General features: G+C 49.1%; 1 protein-coding gene across 1 annotated transcript; it reads left to right on the top strand.

Annotated features, from left to right (window-relative positions):
* Window positions 1–2,189: 2,189 nt before the first annotated feature.
* LOC137309929 (E3 ubiquitin/ISG15 ligase TRIM25-like) lies at window positions 2,190–19,563 on the top strand. The gene is made up of 7 exons (XM_067977929.1): window positions 2,190–2,513; window positions 3,350–3,445; window positions 4,521–4,751; window positions 5,642–5,664; window positions 7,493–7,626; window positions 15,106–15,298; window positions 18,118–19,563. The coding sequence occupies exons 1-7, from the start codon at window positions 2,190–2,192 to the stop codon at window positions 18,629–18,631; spliced, it is 1,515 nt and encodes a 504-aa protein (XP_067834030.1). The 3' UTR covers window positions 18,632–19,563.
* The last annotated feature ends 636 nt before the right edge of the window (window positions 19,564–20,199 follow it).

Below are 20,199 nucleotides of genomic sequence, written 5' to 3'. Positions count from 1 at the left end.
CTATTTGGTGCCCTATAGTGTACACCCATTGGTGTAATAGATCCTCTATTGTTCCTTAATTCGAAACAAATAGATTCTCTCTTTGACCCTCAGATACATCATCCATTTCCAGTGCTATAACGGTTTCCTCGATCAATACTGCCACCACCCACCCACCTCCCGCCAACTCCTTTCATTCCTTCCCTATCTTTCCTGAATACCTTGTAGCCAGGATATTAAGCCCCCAATCCTCCCCTTCTTTGAGCCTGGTCTCTGTTATTGCCTCTATATCATAGTCCCATGTGGTGACTCGAGCCTGCAGCTCACCAACCTTATTGATCACGATACCTGCATTTATTCACACGCACTCTAAACTCATCTTCGACTGCCTCGCATTTACCCCTCTATCTGCTCCCTCCTATTTCTGAACTATTCTTTAGTCTCCCTCCCAGTCCTCTGTGCACCTTGTTTCTCCTCTCTAATGTTTCATCCTGGTGCCCATCCCCCTGCCAAATTTGTTTAAACCCTCCCCCCACAGCACTATTTAACCTGCCTGGGGGGACATTGGTCCCAGCTCTGTTGAGGTGCAACCCGTTCATTTTGAACAGATCCCTCCTGCCCCAGAACTGGTCCCAATGCCCCAGGAATCTGACGCTCTGACTCCTGCACCATTTCTCCAGCAACGCATTAACCTGTCTTGTCCGACTATTCCAATACTCACTCGTGCGTGGCACTGGGAGTAATCCAGAGATTACTACATTTGAGTTCCTCCTTTTTAACCAGATAGAGAGAAACTATTTCCTCTGGTGCGGTAATCCAGAAGAAGGGGCATAACCTTCAAATTAGTTAATTAGTCAAGGGACAGAACCTTAAAATTAGAGCTCGGTCATTCAGGGGTGATGTCAGGAAGCAGTTCGTCACACAATGGGGAGTGGAAATCTGGAACTCACTCCCCCAAAAAGCTGTTGAGGCTGGGGGTCAATTGAAAATTTCAAACCTGAAATTGGTAGAATTTGTTAGGCAAGGTTATTAAGGGTTACGGAACCAAGATGGGTAAATGAAGTTAAGATACAGATTAGCCACGACCAAATTTCATTGTGGAACAGTCTCGAGGGGCTGCGTAGGCTATTCCGTCCCTATGTTCCTGTGACCAGATCTGGACACAGTGGGTCTGACCAGAACTGGACACAGTACTCGAGGTGGGTCTGACCAGAACTGGACGCAGTACTTGAGGTGGGTCTGACCAGAACTGGACGCAGTACTTGAGGTGGGTCTGACCACAACTGGACACAGTACTCGAGGTGGGTCTGACCAGAACGAGACACAGTACTCGAGGTGAGTCTGACCAGAACTGGACACAGTACTTGAGGTGGATCTGACCAGAACTGGACACAGTACTCGAGGTGGGTCTGACCAGAACTGGACACAGTACTCGAGGTGGGTCTGACCAGAACTGGACACAGTACTCGAGGTGGGTCTGACCAGAACTGGACACAGTACTCGAGGTGGGTCTGACCAGAACTGGACACAGTACTCGAGGTGGGTCTGACCAGAACTGGACACAGTACTCGAGGTGGGTCTGACCAGAACTGGACACAGTACTCGAGGTGGGTCTGACCAGACCCTGTACAGTTTGATCGTGACTTCCTCTGACTGTATTCTCCTGTTTTGGATTTGTTGTCCAACATTATTTTATCTTTGTTGGTCACAGCTCTGTGTTGTTTGGATATGTTTCGTGTTGAGTTTACTGAGACTTGTAGCCTCTGCTGGTTTGCTTTGTTTGAACTCTCTTTGCCCCTCTGATGAACCTTTTAACTTTTTCTGTATATTTTTCTATTCCTCCCAGAGATCTCCTTCACCTTCCTCTCTGCAGGATTTGTAACGTTTATTTTTCCCTCTTTATATCAGTTTTAATTTGTTTCTTAAACCATTTTGGGTCTGGTCTGAGCTGATCAGTTTTCGGCTTGTGTTTACTGAGCCCAGTTTGCTGTATTCTGGCTACAGATTGTAAAATTGTAATCTTGTGTTTCTGATTTTGGTTCTGACCTGCTACTGCAGGACTGAAAGGGTTAATCTTCAGACAGAGTGAATCATGAAAGTGAAACTAACATCGTCACTCCCTGCACCGAGTGTTTATAAGAATTTCACTTCCTGCTCTGGTTCCTCAGTCTCTCTTGTGCTGTGTGAAAGCTGCTTCAGGTGCTGTAGGGATGGAGCCTGGAGCTGATTCAGCCCATGTCGTGTGTGATTACTGTGTCGAGAATCCATCCCCAGCTGTGAAGACATGTCTGAAATGTGAAACATCATTTTGCTCCAGTCATTTAAAACCACATCTGCTGAACAAGGCCTTCAGTGGACACACCCTCATCGAACCTGTGGCTGATCTTACAGACAGGCAGTGCGTTGACCATCAGAAGATCCTTGAATACTACTGTGAAGATGATGCAGAGTGTGTGTGTGTTTCCTGTACAATAATAGGGAAACATAAATCCCACACACTGCTGAGCCTGGATGAGGCACAAGCTGCAATTAAGGTGAGTGACACAATTCCTGATATTAAATACAGTGAGGGAGAGTTTTCCTGTTAATGACCAACATTCATTAGAACTGATTGCAGACAGTGCTGATTTCGCCCAGTGTTTTCTTGCTGCCCCAGGTCTGGGTTTTCAGCTGTTTGTTTTTCATCAGTCAGATTTGCTCCGTCCCCTTTCTCTTACAGTCTGTCTGAGAGAACAGGGTGGGCACTGGGAGGAGTATGAGAGTGGCCCACAGTGACTGCCCCTCACCCACACTCAGCCCCTCCTGGTGAGGGCACTGTAGAGCTCAGTAATTCACTGTGTGGGCACCTGTGAGAACTGGCACTCCATGGCAGAGGGCTGTAGAGCAGAGCATGTTGTAGCCCTGTGTAACGCTGGGGTATTCTGCCATCTGACCAGCAGGGAGAGGACCATCACCGGTGGGGGGAGTGAGGGACACCCACGGGGGGAGACTCAGGGGCTGGGGGGAGAAACTGTTTCTCACAACAAGAGGGAATTGGTGTTTGAGAAATGCTGGTGTGACTGAGTCTGTCTCCCTTTCCCCTCGGCTGATTCCTAGAAATGGAGGAGCTGAGTCCGTGTGAAAATGCAGCACACGGTGAGTCAGTGTGAAAAGAAGCCGGTGTGTGTGTGGTTCCTCAGTTTATACAGGGCAGGGAGCGTCTCTTTACTGAGAGCCACAGAAGGGAATATTTCTGCTCAGGGCCCAGACACTGAGAATCCCCAAAACTACTTTCTATCCACTCCCAGTGGGGTCACTCCTAGAACGGAATCATTTCCCTTTTACATTCCAGTTTGAATCCCTTTTAAACACTTTCCAATTGCCTTTACAGGAAGAATTGGAGAGAGAAATCGAGAGTCTTCGGGGAGTCCAGCAGAATTGTTCCAGCAAACAGCGAGACTTGGAGAGATCAGAAGCTGAAATAAAGGTGGGTAAAGTGGGACTGGATTTAGAAAGGGTTTCTCTCCCCACTGAGTCAATGAGCACATCAGAAACAGGCCTTCCAAACCAGGCTGGTTGTGTTGGGGCCGAGTCACTGATTACACTGAGTTCCCCGTGTGTTTGATGTGAGGGGGAGCTGCTTAACTCTCCCTGCACCTCCCAGGGAATATTATTACATCACTTGGGCACTGGATTTACTGAAACAGACACAGTCAGAGGCTGGGAGTTGGAGACTTGCCCTGAAGCCTGTATCAGATGAACATCGAAAGGAAGAGGTCGAAAAGAACATTAGCCCCAGCGAGCCTGCCCCAGGCAGATAGGGTTCAATCACACACACCACTGATCCACCCCGAACCATGTACTCACCTGGGAAAGGCAAACAGAAGAGAGAAAAAACACCTGCAGACAATTCAGGACAAACTCTGGGAAATTCCTCCCCAGCTCCCTTTTAAAGAGTGGGAGTGACTCCATACCCCCGACATGTTCAGGGAGTCTGTTCCAGAGATCGAGGACTCTGGGGTCTAACCTAACTCTGTGCCTATGGATTTTATACACAGGCCCTCGAGTCCTACCATCCTGATCCATCTCAAGTACCTCACCCAACGAGTGAGTCCAATAATCCCTCGATCATTTTAAAAACCTCAATCATGTCCCTCTCGGCCTGCCTTTCTCGAAATCACCTTCCCTCTTGGAGCCGATCCTCAGAACTAAAATCCATCAGACTACGTGTCATTCTGGCCACCGTCCTCTCCAGAGTCTCAATCTCCTTCACCAGGTGTGGGCACCAAAACTGGACCCATCACTCCAGGTGTGGATGGACCAGGTGGCAGTGCCATACACAGTCTAAATACAGTGCTCTTTCTATTAAACTCAAGGCTCAAGGCAACACTCGTTAAACTCTGTTTTCTCTCCCAGTAGACCCTCCCCCACTGCTTGTCTATCTTTAACGGGTAATCGAGTAGTGATCGAAACAAACTGTCCCGTCCCTGGAAAGTGCCGTGTGCTCAGGGTTAGAGCTGTGTGGAAGGGCCGTTTGTAATGAGAGTTGGTTTGGGTTTCAGACACGAATCAATGAGCTGAAAGGAAAGCTATCGAAGAGCTTCTCTGAATGGAGGAGACAGCTGGAAGAAGATGAAGAATACGCACTGAAACTGATCGATGAGGAGGGTCTCCGAGCTCTCTCACAGATTAGAAGCTGCTCTGAAGCATTAAACAAGAGGATGGAACAGATTACATTAATAGATGGAGAAACCCAGAGTCTGGTACAGAGGGACCATCTCTCCTTTATTCAGGTACATCTTCAATATAAACAGGGCCACGTCTGGGGAATGGGGCGTTTCTGTGAGGCTGGTGAGAGGGCTGAATTGTTTGAAGATTGTTGGTGGGGCCCAGCATTGGTGCTGCCCCCTCGGCCCTGCCCTGGGAGTGTTGGCGCTGCCCCCTCAGCCCTGCCCTCGGAATGTTGGTGCTGCCCCCTCAGCCCTGCCCTCGGAGTGTTGGCGCTGCCCCCTCAGCCCTGCCCTCGGAGTGTTGGTGCTGCACCCTCAGCCCTGCCCTCGGAGTGTTGGCGCTGCCCCCTCAGCCCTGCCCTCGGAGTGTTGGCGCTGCCCCCTCGGCCCTGCCCTGCGAGTGTTGGTGCTGCCCCCTCAGCCCTGCCCTCGGAGTGTTGGCGCTGCCCCCTCGGCCGTGCCCTCGGAGTGTTGGCACTGCCCCCTCAGCCCTGCCCTGGGAGTGTTGCCGCTGCCCCCTCAGCCCTGCCCTCGGAGTGTTGCTGCTGCCCCCTCAGCCCTGCCCTCAGAGTGTTGGCGCTGCCCCCTCGGCCCTGCCCTCGGAGTTTTGGTGCTGCCCCCTCAGCCCTGCCCTCGGAGTTTTGGTGCTGCCCCCTCAGCCCTGCCCTCGGAGTGTTGGCGCTGCCCCCTCGGCCCTGCCCTCGGAGTTTTGGTGCTGCCCCCTCAGCCCTGCCCTCGGAGTGTTGGCGCTGCCCCCTCGGCCCTGCCCTCGGAGTGTTGGCGCTGCCCCAGGATGGAGTGCAGTGAAATGTGGGATTATTGCCCATTCCTGTGACTGGCCCCACCTACTGTTATACACTGAACTCTTTACTCTCAATCCCAAATTCACTCTTTGGTTCCATTGGGTGTTGATTTGTTCGTTGACTGATTTGATCTCCTCTCTTTATTCACAGAACTCGAAGCAGCTCCTTTCCAGGTAAGTTCCTCTCAGTCATACAGTACCTGCTGCTGATAGGGAACCTTCCCCTGTATCTGGGAGAAGAGTGAAAGTAGAATCACCGCTTGGAAACCTTCCCAGATAAGGTGCTTTCAAATGGTGGGAATATTGAGTGATGTTTAACTGTGGTTTGAGGGGTTATTGGCTCAGGCAGCCTGTGGGAAATGGGAGATTCCACATGTACACTGACGACCCCCAGCTCTACCTCACCACCACCTCTCTCGACCCCTCCACAGCATCTGATTTGTTACGCTGCTTGTCCAACATCCAGTATTGGATGAGTTGAAATTTCCTCCAATTGAATATTGGGAAGTTCGAAGCCATTGTCTTCGGTCCCCACCACAAACTCCGTTCCCTAGTCACCGACTCCATCCCCCTCCCTGGCCACTGTCTGAGTCTGAACCAGACTGTTCACAACCTCGGCGTTCTATTTGACCCTGAGCTGAGCTTCCGACCCCATTTCCTCTCCATCACCAAGACCTCCTACTTCCACCCCATAATATCACCTGTCTCAGCATCTGCTGCTGAAACCCTCATCCATGCTATTGTTACCTCTCGACTCGACTTTTCCAATTCTCTCCTGTCCGGCCTCCCATCTTCCACCCACCATGACCTTCAGCTGATCCAAAACTCTGCTGCCCGTATCCTAACTCGCACCATGTCCCCTTCACCCATCACCCTCTGCTCACTGACCCACATTGACTCCCGGTCCAGCAACGCCTCGAGTTTAAAATTCTCATCCTTGTTTTAATTCCCTCCATGGCCTCGTCACTCCCTGTCTCTGTAACCTCCTCCAGCCCTACAACTCTCCGAGAACTCTGCGTTCCACTAATTCTGTCCTTTTGTGCATCCCCGATTTGCTTCACCCCACCATCGGCAGCCGTGTTTTCAGCTTTCTAGGCCCTAAGCTCTGGAATTCTCCCCCTAAACATTTCCTTCTCTCTACCTCGACCTCTCCACCTCTCTCCGTCTACCTCTCCACCTCTCTATGTCTACCTCTCCTCCTCTCTACATCTACCTCTCCACCTCTCTGCGTCTACCTCTCCACCTCTCTACGTCTACCTCTCCTCCTCTCCATGTCTACCTCTCCACCTCTCTACGTCTACCTCTCCACCTCTCTACGTCTACCTCTCCTCCTCTCTATGTCTACCTCTCCTCCTCTCCATGTCTACCTCTCCTCCTCTCTATGTCTACCTCTCCTCCTCTCTATGTCTAACTCTCCACCTCTCCATGTCTACCTCTCCTCCTCTCCATGTCTACCTCTCCACCTCTCTACGTCTACCTCTCCACCTCTCTACGTCTACCTCTCCTCCTCTCCATGTCTACCTCTCCTCCTCTCCATGTCTACCTCTCCACCTCTCTACGTCTACCTCTCCTCCTCTCTACGTCTACCTCTACCTGGGAGGCTGTTCCTTCTCCTCTCCTCACTTCACATGATTGTAGAGAGTGTGATCCTGCAGAGAGGGGGGAGCACAGACTGGAGACCCTCGGGATAATAATAATTATTGATAATGGAAAGATGAGGACTCCAGTACAGAGAAACTGGACTGAACACAGACGGCTTTGAAAATCACAAACTGAGCTGAAGTGGCAGCAAACCAGGATCCCATTGCACGTGTGGAGATCAGTGTGAATGCAGGGAGACTGCAAATCCCGGGATTCTGCCATTTTCAGGATGGGTTGCTGTGGGGTCTCAGTACGAGCATTAGAAGGGGTGCAGGTTGTTGCACTGATCACTCGTTCCCCTCTGGGTTTCTCATCTGAAATGTCCCCACTGATAAAAACATTCTCTCCTCTTTCATTCCAGAGTGACTGAGACTCAGAGAGTCACAGACCCAGATGTTCCAGCGCTCACCCTGAACCTGTCCAATATATCTCAACTTATCCAGAAGAGGCTGAATGGATCGGAAAAGTATCACTCAGACATACTGGGAATCATTGGTAAGAACGTGCAGCTTTTCTCCAATATAAGGGACTGAGAGCAGGTCGGGTTAGTTGTGTTCAGACAGCTGGGAATATCCAAAATAATTCAGGAACTCACAAAGACACAGACACACACGCCCTGTCACAGAGACTCACACAGACATACACACCCTGTCACAGAGACTCACACAGACACACACGCCCTGTCACAGAGACTCACACAGACACACACGCCCTGTCACAGAGACTCGCACAGACACACACGCCCTGTCACAGAGACTCACACAGACACACACGCCCTGTCACAGAGACTCGCACAGACACACACGCCCTGTCACAGAGACTCACACAGACACACACGCCCTGTCACAGAGACTCGCACAGACACACACGCCCCGTCACAGAGACTCACACAGACACACACGCCCTGTCACAGAGACTCACACAGACACACACGCCCTGTCACAGAGACTCACACAGACACACACGCCCCGTCACAGAGACTCACACAGACGCACACGCCCTGTCACAGAGACTCACACAGACACACACGCCCCGTCACAGAGACTCACACAGACACACACGCCCCGTCACAGAGACTCTCACAGACACACACGCCCTGTCACACAGACACACAGACACACACGCCCCGTCACTGAGACTCACACAGACACACACGCCCTGTCACAGAGACTCACACAGACACACACGCCCTGTCACAGAGACTCACACAGACACACACGCCCTGTCACAGAGACTCACACAGACACACACGCTCTGTCACAGAGACTCACACAGACACACACGCCCCGTCACAGAGACTCACACAGACACACACGCCCCGTCACTGAGACTCACACAGACACACACGCCCTGTCACAGAGACTCACACAGACACACACGCCCTGTCACAGAGACTCACACAGACACACACGCCCTGTCACAGAGACTCACACAGACACACACGCTCTGTCACAGAGACTCACACAGACACACACGCCCCGTCACAGAGACTCACACAGACACACACGCCCTGTCACACAGACACACAGACACACACGCCCCGTCACTGAGACTCACACAGACACACACGCCCTGTCACAGAGACTCACACAGACACACACGCCCTGTCACAGAGACTCACACAGACACACACGCCCCGTCACAGAGACTCACACAGACACACACGCCCTGTCACAGAGACTCACACAGACACACATGTCCTGTCACAGAGACACACATAGACTCGGATAGATATAGACACAATCAATAAATACACAAATATAAACAGATAGGGAGAGAGAGAGAGAGAGATTGAAATCAATGGAAGTCCTGATACTGGCTGATTTAAGGAACATTGACTGTTCCCACAGTTGGCATCAAAAGGATTTATTTATTGAATTGTTCCCATCCCTGCCCTGTCTGTTTCACTCTCTGTATTACTGTGACTCTCTATTCCATTCCCTTTAATACCCGCCCTATCTGTTCCACTCTCTAATACTTGACTGATCTGTTTCACTCTGTAATTCACACCCCGTTTTCCTGTCGGTTTCACCGACTGTAATACCTGCCCCGTCAGTTTCACTGTGTTAGGGTCTGTCACACCCGTGCTGTCTGGTTCACCACACAATACACAGTCGGTCTGTTTTGTTTTCTGTACGGGTGAAAAACAGTAATTAGTATTTATCATGAAGCAAAACTATACAGAAGCAAGAGCCAATCAGTGGATGAGTTCACAAAACAGGACTTAACTTGTTCCCACACATCGATTGGCTTCCTGGGTCCAACAGAACAAGTGTTTTTGAGTATTTGCTGCCCTTTTCTCCGAGTCTTTAGAACTCTGGTGCTCAGTCTCCACAGAGCTCAGTGTGTAACGTGGGGTTAAACAGTACACAGGTGAATTAAAGCAAACAGCAGCAGCTGTCACACTTCCCCCCCAGCTGGGTCGTTACTAGAACTGTCAATCAGAATCAGCACAAACCACACAGTGGCAGCAACCATGTCAATCTGCAATGACACCCAGCACCTGGAATACCAGGAGATGATAATACTGACACATGGACACTGGTCACTCACACAGACTCACTGTCGTCTTATCTCATTAATTACAGAGAGGAGTGGGCCATTCAGCCCCTCGAGCCTGTTCCACCATTCAATGTGATCATGGCTGATCTGTATCCTATCTCCATCCACCCACATTGGCTCCTTATCCCTTAATACCCTTGGCGAGCAAAAATCTATCGATCTCAGATTTAAAATGATGAGTTGCTAACTTCTCTCCTGATTGGCCTGGCTCTGATTTTACGGTCATGTCCCCTTTTCCTAGACTCCCCCACCAGTGGAAAAAATTTCCCTCTAACGACCCGATCAATTCCTTTCAAAATCCTAAAATCCTCAATCAAATCACCCCTTAACCTCCAGGGAATACAAGCCTCGTTTATATAATCTCTCCTCATAATCTAACCCTTGGAGCCCTGGTAATATTCTGGTGAATCTACACTGCACTCCTTCCAAGGCCAATATATCCTTTCTCAGTGCGGTGCCCAGAACTGTACCCAGTACTCCAGATGTGGTCTAACCAGGGATTTGTCCAGCTGTAGGAAAACTCCCTCCCCTCTATATTCCAGTCCTCCACTTATAAAGGCTCACATTCCATTCGCCTTTTTGATTATGTTTTGGACCTGACGACTACATTTCAGTGATCTGTTTACACGGACCCCGTCATCTCTTTGGACCTCCACTGCTCCAGCTTTTCACCGTTTAAATATACTCACATCGATCCTGTTTTGGACCAAAATGGATGACCTTATACTCATGAGCATTGAAATCCATCTGCCACAGTTTTGCCCACTCACTTAATCTATCAATGTCTCTTTATAATTTTATGATCCTGTCTCCACTATTTAATATGCCTCCAATCTTTGTGTCATTGGAAAATTTGGATATAAGGCCCTTTATTGTGTTATCAAAGTCATTAATAAAAATAGGGAACATTTATTTTTTATTCGTTCATGAGATGTGGGCGTTGCTGGCGAGGCCGGCATTTATTGCCCATCCCTAATTGCCCTTGAGAAGGTGGTGGTGAGCCGCCTTCTTGAACCGCTGCAGTCCGTGTGGTGAAGGTTCTCCCACAGTGCTGTTAGGGAGGGAGTGCCAGGATTTTGACCCAGCGACGATGAAGGAACGGCGATATATTTCCAAGTCGGGATGGTGTGTGACTTGGAGGGGAACGTGCAGGTGGTGTTGTTCCCATGTGCCTGCTGCTCTTGTCCTTCTAGGTGGTAGAGGTCGTGGGTTTGGGAGGTGCTGTCGAAGAAGCCTTGGCGAGTTGCTGCAGTGCATCCTGTGGATGGTACACACTGCAGCCACTGTGCGCCGGTGGTGAAGGGAGTGAATATTTAGGGTGGTGAAGACTGACACAAAGTAATTATTCAACAAGTCTGCCATTTCCTTATTTTCATTTGCAATATTACCTGCATCTATTTTTAAAGGGCCCACATTCCCCTTGTCTACCCTTTCTCTAATATAATTGTAAAATCTTTTTGTGTTAATCTTGATATCCTTCGTATGTTTGTTTTCATTCTCTCTTTTTGCAGCTCTCACTATCTTTTTTGTCTTCCTTTGCTGTTCTTCAAATCTCTCCCAGTCCCCTGGATCTACACTTTACTCTTCCCTTTAGTTTTATCTTATCTCTCACCTCTTTTGTTGACCGTGACTGTTTTATTTGGTAAGTTGAGCTCTTGCTCCTTCGGGGTTTATACAGATCCTGTATTAAGCTAAAATCTTTTTCTGAACACCTCCCACTGATCATCTGTCGTTTTACCAGATAACAGTTTTGACCAGTGTGCTGTCGTCAGTCTCTCTCATCCCATTAAAGTCAGCCTGATCAAAATCTAGAATCTTAGTAACTGGGTTAAGTTTCTCCTTTTCAAACCTAACATTTATATTTTGTAATGTCAACTATCATATTATGATCACTGTTTGATTAATGTTCCCTTACTGTTAGATCATAAACTAGGTCTGGCTCATTACTCATTACTGAATCTAGCATGGCCTGTCCTCTTGATGGTTCTAGAATATATTGTTCCAGAAAACTATCTTGAATGCGCTCAAGAAATTCACCACCTTTCTGAGTTGAGCCACTCTGCTCTTCCCAAGCTGCATTTGAGCCTCTAATTCACTCAATTTAATTCTTGTACTCCGTGCATTAGTAAATAAAACCCTTACTTGGGCAAAAGACCCGAACCTGACCTTCTGCCCTGTTGCTGCCTTTCTCACTTTGTGTAATTTAACACGTTTCTTATTTCTCACTCCTGCTGTAACGACTTTAGTTATTTCAGTGTTCCCTTCACCTGGAGTGTCTCTATCACTATTTATAACCTGAACTCTGCTCTTATTCCTTTTATCAATCATTAACCTATCATTTTACTATTGTTTCTGACTGAGACCTCCCCCCAGTATATTAATTTAAAGCCCTTTTTAAATAAATAAAGGCAGCAGATGCTGTGGTTGAACATTACTTGGCTGTGGCAGGTTTAAGGTCAGCTCTCAAGTCTTCACAATCACTCTTCTTCCGGAGACCTGTAAAAATCATGTTTGTTCCTGGGATATATTTCTTCAGATTCTCCAGGTGCTCTCTGAGTATGTCCTCACCCCAGGTAATACCTTTGTTTTTATTTGCTTCTGTGTAAGAAAATCCTTCAGCCTGGCCAGTCTTGTGTCCAAATAAGTCCGACAGGATTGGCCCAGTCTTGTGTTTGCCTCCAGTTTCAACAGTGTGACATTGTGCACACTTCTGAACAAAGACAACTTCGCACCCTGTTTATCCTTTCCACTCGGACCTTGGTCCCAGCCCGGTTCAGGTGGAGTCCGTCCCAATGGTCCAGCTCCCTCCTGTCCCAGTCGTCCAGCTCCCTCCTGTCCCAGTGGTCCAGCTCCCTCCTGTCCCAGTGGTACAGCTCCCTCCTGTCCCAGTGGTCCAGCTCCCTCCTGTCCCAGTGGTCCAGCTCCCTCCTGTCCCAGTGGTCCAGCTCCCTCCTGTCCCAGTGGTCCAGCTCCCTCCTGTCCCAGTGGTACAGCTCCCTCCTGTCCCAGTGGTACAGCTCCCTCCTGTCCCAGTGGTCCAGCTCCCTCCTGTCCCAGTGGTCCAGCTCCCTCCTGTCCCAGTGGTCCAGCTCCCTCCTGTCCCAGTGGTCCAGCTCCCTCCTGTCCCAGTGGTCCAGCTCCCTCCTGTCCCAGTGGTCCAGCTCCCTCCTGTCCCAGTGGTCCAGCTCCCTCCTGTCCCAGTACTGGTCCCAGTGTCCCATGAAATGGAACCCCTCCTTCCCACACCACTCCTTCAGCCACATGTTCACCTTCCTGATCCGTTTGTCCCGATGCCAATTAGCACGTGGCTCGGCTAATAATCCTGAGGTTACCATTCGAATTACATAGAATTACATAAAACTTACAAATACATAAAACTTACAGCACAGAAACAGGCCATTCGGCCCAACTAGTCTGTGCTGGTGTTTATGCTCCACACGAGCCTCCTCTCACCCTGCTTCGTCTCACCCTATCAGCATATCCTCTATTCCGTTCTCCCTCATGGACTTATTTAGCTTCCCTTTAAAGGCCTCTGTCCTTTTGACCTCAACTACTCCAAGTGGTAGCAAGTTCCACATTCTAATTTTAAGGTGATCGGCAAAAGAATCAAAGGCAACGTGAGGAAAAACTTTTTTACGCAGCGAGTAGTTCTGATCTGGAATGTGCTGCCTGAAAGGGCGGTGGAAGCAGATTCAATAGTGACTTTCAAAAAGGAATTGGATCAATATTTGAAGGGAAAAAATTTGCAGAGCTACCAGGAAAGAGCGGGGGAATGGGACTAACTAGATTGCTCTTACAAAGAGCTGGCACAGGCTCGATGGGCTGAATGGCCTCTTTCTGTGCTGTAATGATTCTATGATTCTAATTACTCTCTGGGTAAAAACGTTTGTCCTGAATTCTGTGTTGGATTCATTAGTGACTATATTATATTTAGTGGCCCTCGTTTTGGACGACCCCACAAGTGGAAACATCTTCTCCACATCCACCCTATCAAATCACTTCATAATTTTAAAGACCTCAAAAAGGTCACCCTTCAGCCTTCTCTCTTCTAGAGAAAAGAGCCCCAGCTTGTTCAGCCTTTCCTGATAGTGAAAACATCTCGGTTCTGGTGTCATCCTGGTAAATCTTTGTTGCACCTTCTCCAGTGCCTCTCTATCCATTTTGTAATCTGGAGGCCCGAACTGTACTGAGTGGTCTAAGCAAGGTTCGATACAAGTTTAACATAACTTCCCTGCTTTTCAATTCTATTCCTCTAGAAATGAACCATGGTGCTTTGTTTGCGATTTTTATGGCCTTGTTAACTTGCATCGTCAGTTTGAATGATTTGTGAATTTGTGCACCTGAGTCCCTCTGCTCCTCGACCCCATTCAGACTCTTATTTTCCAAGGAGAATGTGGCCTCCTCATTCCTCCCACCAAAACGCACCACCTCACACTTATCGATATTGAAATTCATTGGCCATTTCCACACCCATTCTGCAAGTTTATTAACATCTTCCTGTCCTTAGTCGCAGTCCTCCTCAGTATTAACGATACTCCTGAATTTATTGTCATCCACAAGTTTAGAGATTGTATTTTCAATGAACATCAGTGGTCCCAGCACCGATCCCTGTGGAACACCACTGTCCACTTCCTCCAGTCTGAGTAACTACCTTTATCACTGCTCTCTGTTTTCTGTTCTGTATCCAGCTTGCGATCCATTCTGCTGCTTGTCCCCAGACTCCACAAGCTCTGACCTTAATTACTGGCTCAAACAATCCAGTCTGCTTCGAACAGGCAGCAGGTGTCTAGAGAAACAACAGCTTCCAGTGTAACACCAGGCACTTCAGAAACCCACCCACCCATTCCAGAAATACCCAGATATGGGAATCAGTGGGTGGAGATCCCGGCCCTCCTGCTCCTGCTGGAGTTTGTGAGGTCAGCGAGGCTCCGAATTTACACGGGGCCAGTGGGTGCCCAGACCACTCCTGCCGTGCCCGCCCGCCCCTGGGCTGGGGTTGCTCAGGCCGTGGGCCTTTTCTTCAGGGGTACACGTTTGCCCCTCGGGAGACCGGTACACCTTGACTCACTCACTGAACCGGCCTCCGCTGATTGTCTGGGTCCTGGCAGGGCCAAACACAGTGGGATATCCTGGGGTACTGAGTCCCTGTCTCAGGCTCTGCACCCTCGCCATCAGTGGCCTTGTAAGGGGTGGGCAGAGGGAACCCCTGGAAATGGCAGTGACCCTGCGGAACCCCCGAGGAACTTTGACCCCGACGTATGAAAGGGTCAACGCCCGAAGCATGGTCTTGTTTGTTCTCTCCACAGATGCTGCCTGGCCCGCTGAGTGTGAGCAATGCCACGGGGGATCTGCTAATATTTAATTACAGAGAAATGTAAAGACTATATAACCCCACCATCCAGTAATATGAAGGAGGCTGGACCTCGCTGGGTCACAATTCCCAATCACCGTGTGCTTTGTTTACAGTGCCAGCTTCCACCGAATACAGGGGCCCATCGAATGTAACTCCTCCCCCACACAGCTCCTCTGGAGCAGCCCCTGTCCCAGGGAATGTCCTCCAGCTGTCGACTGGGATCACGGGAAGAGCGGGAATATCCCAAGGTCTGTTTATAATCTTACACAAGGATCACGGGGGCAGTGATTCATTTCTGTTCAACTCTTTGTTTTTCTCTGGTGTTTCTTCAGTCAGGGTTTAGCTCAGAGGATTCGAGGGTCGAGTTCCTGCACCTCTTTCCTCTCCACAACTCGGAATTGGTCCGAGTCTCAGACTCAGGGCTGGAGGGGGGTCCTGGGGAACTCACAGTGAACAGGGACTAACCGAAGGGGCAGAAGATTCATCCGAATTCTCAGGTGAATCCGCGGTACTGTTTGTAAACTGATGGAGGCTCCAATCAAGCTGTGGGCAGGATGGAACAGTGACAGGAGGGAGAGAGCCCAGTGCACACTCCTGTATTCAGGATGGGACAGTAACAGGAGGGAGAGAGCCCAGGGCACACTCCTGTATTCAGGATGGGACATTAACAGGAGGGAGAGAGCCCAGGGCACACTCCTGTATTCAGGATGGAACAGTAACAGGAGGGAGAGAGCCCAGGGCACACTCCTGTATTCAGGATGGGACAGTAACAGGAGGGAGAGAGCCCAGGGCACACTCCTGTATTCAGGATGGAACAGTAACAGGAGGGAGGGAGCCCAGGGCACACTCCTGTATTCAGGATGAAACGGTAACAGGAGGGAGAGAGCCCAGGGCACACTCCTGTGAGCTGTGTGTTCCCAGTACAGCCGGTGCTGAGATTGTGGGGCTGGAACTGTGAGTCTGTGGGATGTGTTGTGTGCCGGTGAATCCCCTCCATTGTGTCTGGGAGAACGTGAGCACAGTGCCAGGGGCTTGTGTGATTAAACTGACTGCTACTTTGTGTCTCCACTGCAGTGTTTGCACTGAGTGTACAGCACTGGGACCCACACACTGCTATTTAACAGGGATTCTGATTGAAGGCCATTGATTTAACATGGGATGAATCCAGTCTAAGAGGTAATATGGGGCTGACAGTGTCTGGGAAATACTGACACTCCCACCCTGCAGCTGTCAATCATTGATCTGAGTGGAATAACCCAGTCTGACCAATCTCGTGCGGTGGGGCAGGTTAGGACCCATGAAGGAGATCTTCTGATGGAGGCAGAGGGGATGGCCGAGGGACTAAATGAATACTTTGCATCGGTCTTTACCAAGCAAGAAGATGTTGCCAGAGTCTCAGTCAAGGAAGATATATTTGAGATGGGCTAAAAATTGATAAGGAAGAGGTACTTGAAAGGCTGGCTGTACTTAAAGTAGATACGTGACCCTGTCCGGATGGGATGCATCCTTGGTTGCTGAGGGAAGTAAGGGTGGAAATTATGGAGGTACTCGCCCTAATCTTCCAAACATCCATAGATACAGGGGTGGTGCCAGAGGGCTGGAGAATTGCAAATGTTACACCCTTGTTCAAAAAAGGGTGTAAGGATAAACCCAGCAACTAAAGGCCAGCCAGTTTAACCTCAGCAGTGGGGAAACTTTTAGAAATGATAATCCGGGACAGAATTAACAGTCACTTGGACGAGGGTGGATTGATTAGGGAAAGCCAGCACGGATTTATTAAAGGCAAATCGTGTTTAATTAACCCGATGGAGTTTTTTGATGAGGTAACAGAGAGGGCAGATGAGGGCAATGCAGTTGATGTGGTTTATATGGACTTTCAAAAGGTGTTTGATAAAGTGCCACATGGTAGGCTTATCATCAAGATTGCGGCCCGTGGAATAAAGGGGGCAGTAGCAACATGGATACAGAATTGGCTAAGTGACAGGAAACAGAGAGCAGTGGTGAACAGTTGTTTTTTGGACTGGAGGGAGGTGTACAGTGGTGTTCCCCAGGGGTTGGTGCTGGGACCACTGCTTTTCTTGATATATATTAATGGCTTGGACCTGGGAGTACAGGGCAAAATTACAAAAGTTTCAGATGACACAAAATTTGGAAGGGTAGTAAACAGTGAGGAGGATAGTGATAGACTTCAAGATGATATAGACAGGCTGGTGGCAAGGGCAGACACGTGGCAGATGAAAATTAACACAGAAAAATGTGAAGTGATACATTTTGTTAGGAAGAACGAGGAGAGGCAATATAATCTAGAGGACACAACTCTAAAAGGGGTACAGGAACCGAGAGATCTGGGGGTGTATGTGCACAAATCGTTGAAGGTGGCAGAGCAGGTTGAGAAAGCGGTTAAATAAGCATACGGGATCCTGGGCTTTATAAATAGAGGCATAGAGTACAAAAGTATGGAAGTCATGATGAACCTTTATAAAACACTGGTTCGTCCACAACTGGAGTATTGAGTCCAGTTCTGGGCACTGCACTTCAGGAAAGACGTGAAGGCCTTTGAGAGGGTGCAGAAGAGATTTGCTAGAATGATTCCAGGGATGAGGGACTTTAGTTATGTGGATAGACTGGAGAAGCTGAGCTTGTTCTCCTTGGAACAGAGATGGTTGCGAGGAGATTTGATAGAGGTATTCAAAATCATGAAGGGTCTAGACAGAGTGGATAGAGAGAAACTGTTCCCATTGGCAGATCGGTCAAGGACCAGAGGACCTAGATTTAAGGTGATTGGCAAAAGAACCAAAGGTGACATGAGGAAAACTTTTTTACACAGCGAGTGGTTAGGATCTGGAATGCACTGCCTGAGGGGGTGGTGGAGGCAGATTCAATCATGGCCTTCAAAAGGGAACTGGATAAGTACTTGAAAGGAAAAAAATTGCAGGGTGGGGGCGTGGGACTCGCTGGATTACCCTTGCATTGAGCCAGCTCGGACTCGATGGGCTGAATGGCCTCCTTTCATACTGTAACCTTTCTATGATTCATGATTCTTTGATTCTTCTCTCCTCTCTAGGGCAAAGGTCACCAATGAGCCTGGATCCAAAGACAGTAAACTGGAACTTGGTTCTGTCTGATGATCTGAGATCAGCAACATGGACTGAATGGGAACAGCCCTACCCACCTCACCCAGAGAGGTTTAAAGACTGGGCCCAAGTCCTCTGCTCCCAGAGTTTCTCCTCAGGATCCCATTCCTGGGATGTGGAGACTGATGGGGATCGGTGGGGAATAGGGATTGTGTGTGGGAGTGTCGAGAGGGAGGGGAAAGACTCTGTTCTTGGATACAGCAGTAAATCCTGGTGTTTGGGCTTTTTTCTTGGTTCTCTCACAGCCTGGCAAAATAATCGTTTCACTGACCTCCCACCGATCCCGTCTAACATCAGGATCCGAGTTCAGTTAGACTACGAGGCCGGGACTCTGTCATTTCACCGGGTCACTGACTCACTGAGACATTTACACACATTTCAAACCACATTCACTGAACCCGTGTTTCCAGCATTTTATTGTGGGGACAAATCGCTAAAACTGTTAAATTAATCCTGATGTCTGAGACTCGGATGACGTTAATTCCAGTTTCTCAGCCCACTGTGGCTTCACTTACGGGTTGGCTGGATCTGATTGGATCACTCCCGGATCTCCCCCTCTGATGATGTCACTCCCGGATCTCCCCCTCTGATGATGTCACTCGCGGGTGTGCCCCTCTGATGATGTCACTCCCGGGTCTCCCCCTCTGATGATGTCACTCCTGGGTCTGCCCCTCTGATGATGTCACTCCCGGGTCTGACCCTCTGATGATGTCACTCCTGGGTCTGGCCCTCTGATGATGTCACTCGCGGGTCTGCCCCTCTGATGATGTCACTAGTGGGTCTGCCCCCTCTGATGATGTCACTCCCGGTTCTGCCCCCTCTGATGATGTCACTCCCGGGTCTGGCCCTCTGATGATGTCACTCCTGCGTCTGGCCCTCTGATGATGTCACTCCCGGATCTCCCCCTCTGATGATGTCACTCGCGGGTCTGCCCCTCTGATGATGTCACTAGCGGGTCTGCCCCCTCTGATGATGTCACTCCCGGTTCTGCCCCCTCTGATGATGTCACTCCCGGGTCAGCCCTCGGATGATGTCACTCCCGGGTCTGCCCCTCTGATGATGTCAGGAGCGCAGAGCTTTGCTGTTTTTAAGGATCCGTGGGGTCTTTGTGCTTTTCTTTGTCAGGGTCTGTCACTAACGCTAAAAATAGTAACTTTAGGTGAGTTTGCTTGTAATTCGTGGTGTTACAATTGATTGTCCACTTCAGTTGTAGAATTTTACGACTTCAGCTCCAAAACGGTCGTGGTATAAATCTCAGTAGTGAATGATAGTAGTGGCAGGTGTGACTGTATTAATCTCAGTGGTGAATGACAGTAGTGACAGGTGTGACTGAATTAATCTCAGCAGTGAATGATAGTAGTGACAGGTGTGACTGTATTAATCTCAGGAGTGAATGATAGTAGTGACAGGTGTGACTGTATTAATCTCAGGAGTGAATGATAGTAGTGACAGGTGTGACTGTATTAATCTCAGTAGTGAATGATAGTAGTGACAGGTGTGACTGTATTAATCTCAGCAGTGAATGATAGTAGTGACAGGTGTGACTGTATTAATCTCAGCAGTGAATGATAGTAGTGACAGGTGTGACTGTATTAATCTCAGTCGTGAATGATAGTCGTGACAGGTCACGGTCCCTTTAAAGAGCTGCTCTGAAAATCTGAGGCTGGGGTTGAAATTGTTCTTTGGCCGTTGCTCAAAACAGCGATGGTGAATCGACAGCCCGAGTTACACTGACTTCAGTGGAAAGGGAAATCGTGCGGGGTGTAAAATGGGCTGTCCATTCACTATCGCCCGTGTTGCACTAACACCAGAGACTAATTCCACCCCCGGGGTCTCCTGGGCATCGCTGAGAGCTTCTGGGACTGCCCAGGGGGGTAACACATCTGTCCTAAACTAAGTCAATGTATTGATAGATTGGACCAGACTGGGAACTTTTAATCTATGGTTTATGGGGTAATGATTTTTAGTTTATTGGACAGTAAGGTTCCTCCAGGGCTCACGACCAACATGAAATGGTAA

Source organism: Heptranchias perlo, unplaced genomic scaffold (genome assembly GCF_035084215.1).
Source record: "Heptranchias perlo isolate sHepPer1 unplaced genomic scaffold, sHepPer1.hap1 HAP1_SCAFFOLD_192, whole genome shotgun sequence".
NCBI lineage: Eukaryota > Metazoa > Chordata > Chondrichthyes > Hexanchiformes > Hexanchidae > Heptranchias > Heptranchias perlo.
The sequence above is the reverse complement of the archived record's forward strand: the minus strand, read 5'-3'. Positions and strand labels throughout refer to the sequence as shown.

Excerpts from the sequence above, each read along its gene's own strand:
- LOC137309929 (XM_067977929.1), top strand. The coding sequence starts at position 2,190 with ATGGAGCCTGGAGCTGATTCAGCCCATGTCGTGTGTGATTACTGTGTC. Across the intron at positions 2,514-3,349 it reads AGGCACAAGCTGCAATTAAG|GAAGAATTGGAGAGAGAAAT; the intron begins GTGAGTGACACA and ends TTGCCTTTACAG. Across the intron at positions 15,299-18,117 it reads GCGGGAATATCCCAAGGTCT|GTCACCAATGAGCCTGGATC; the intron begins GTTTATAATCTT and ends TCTAGGGCAAAG.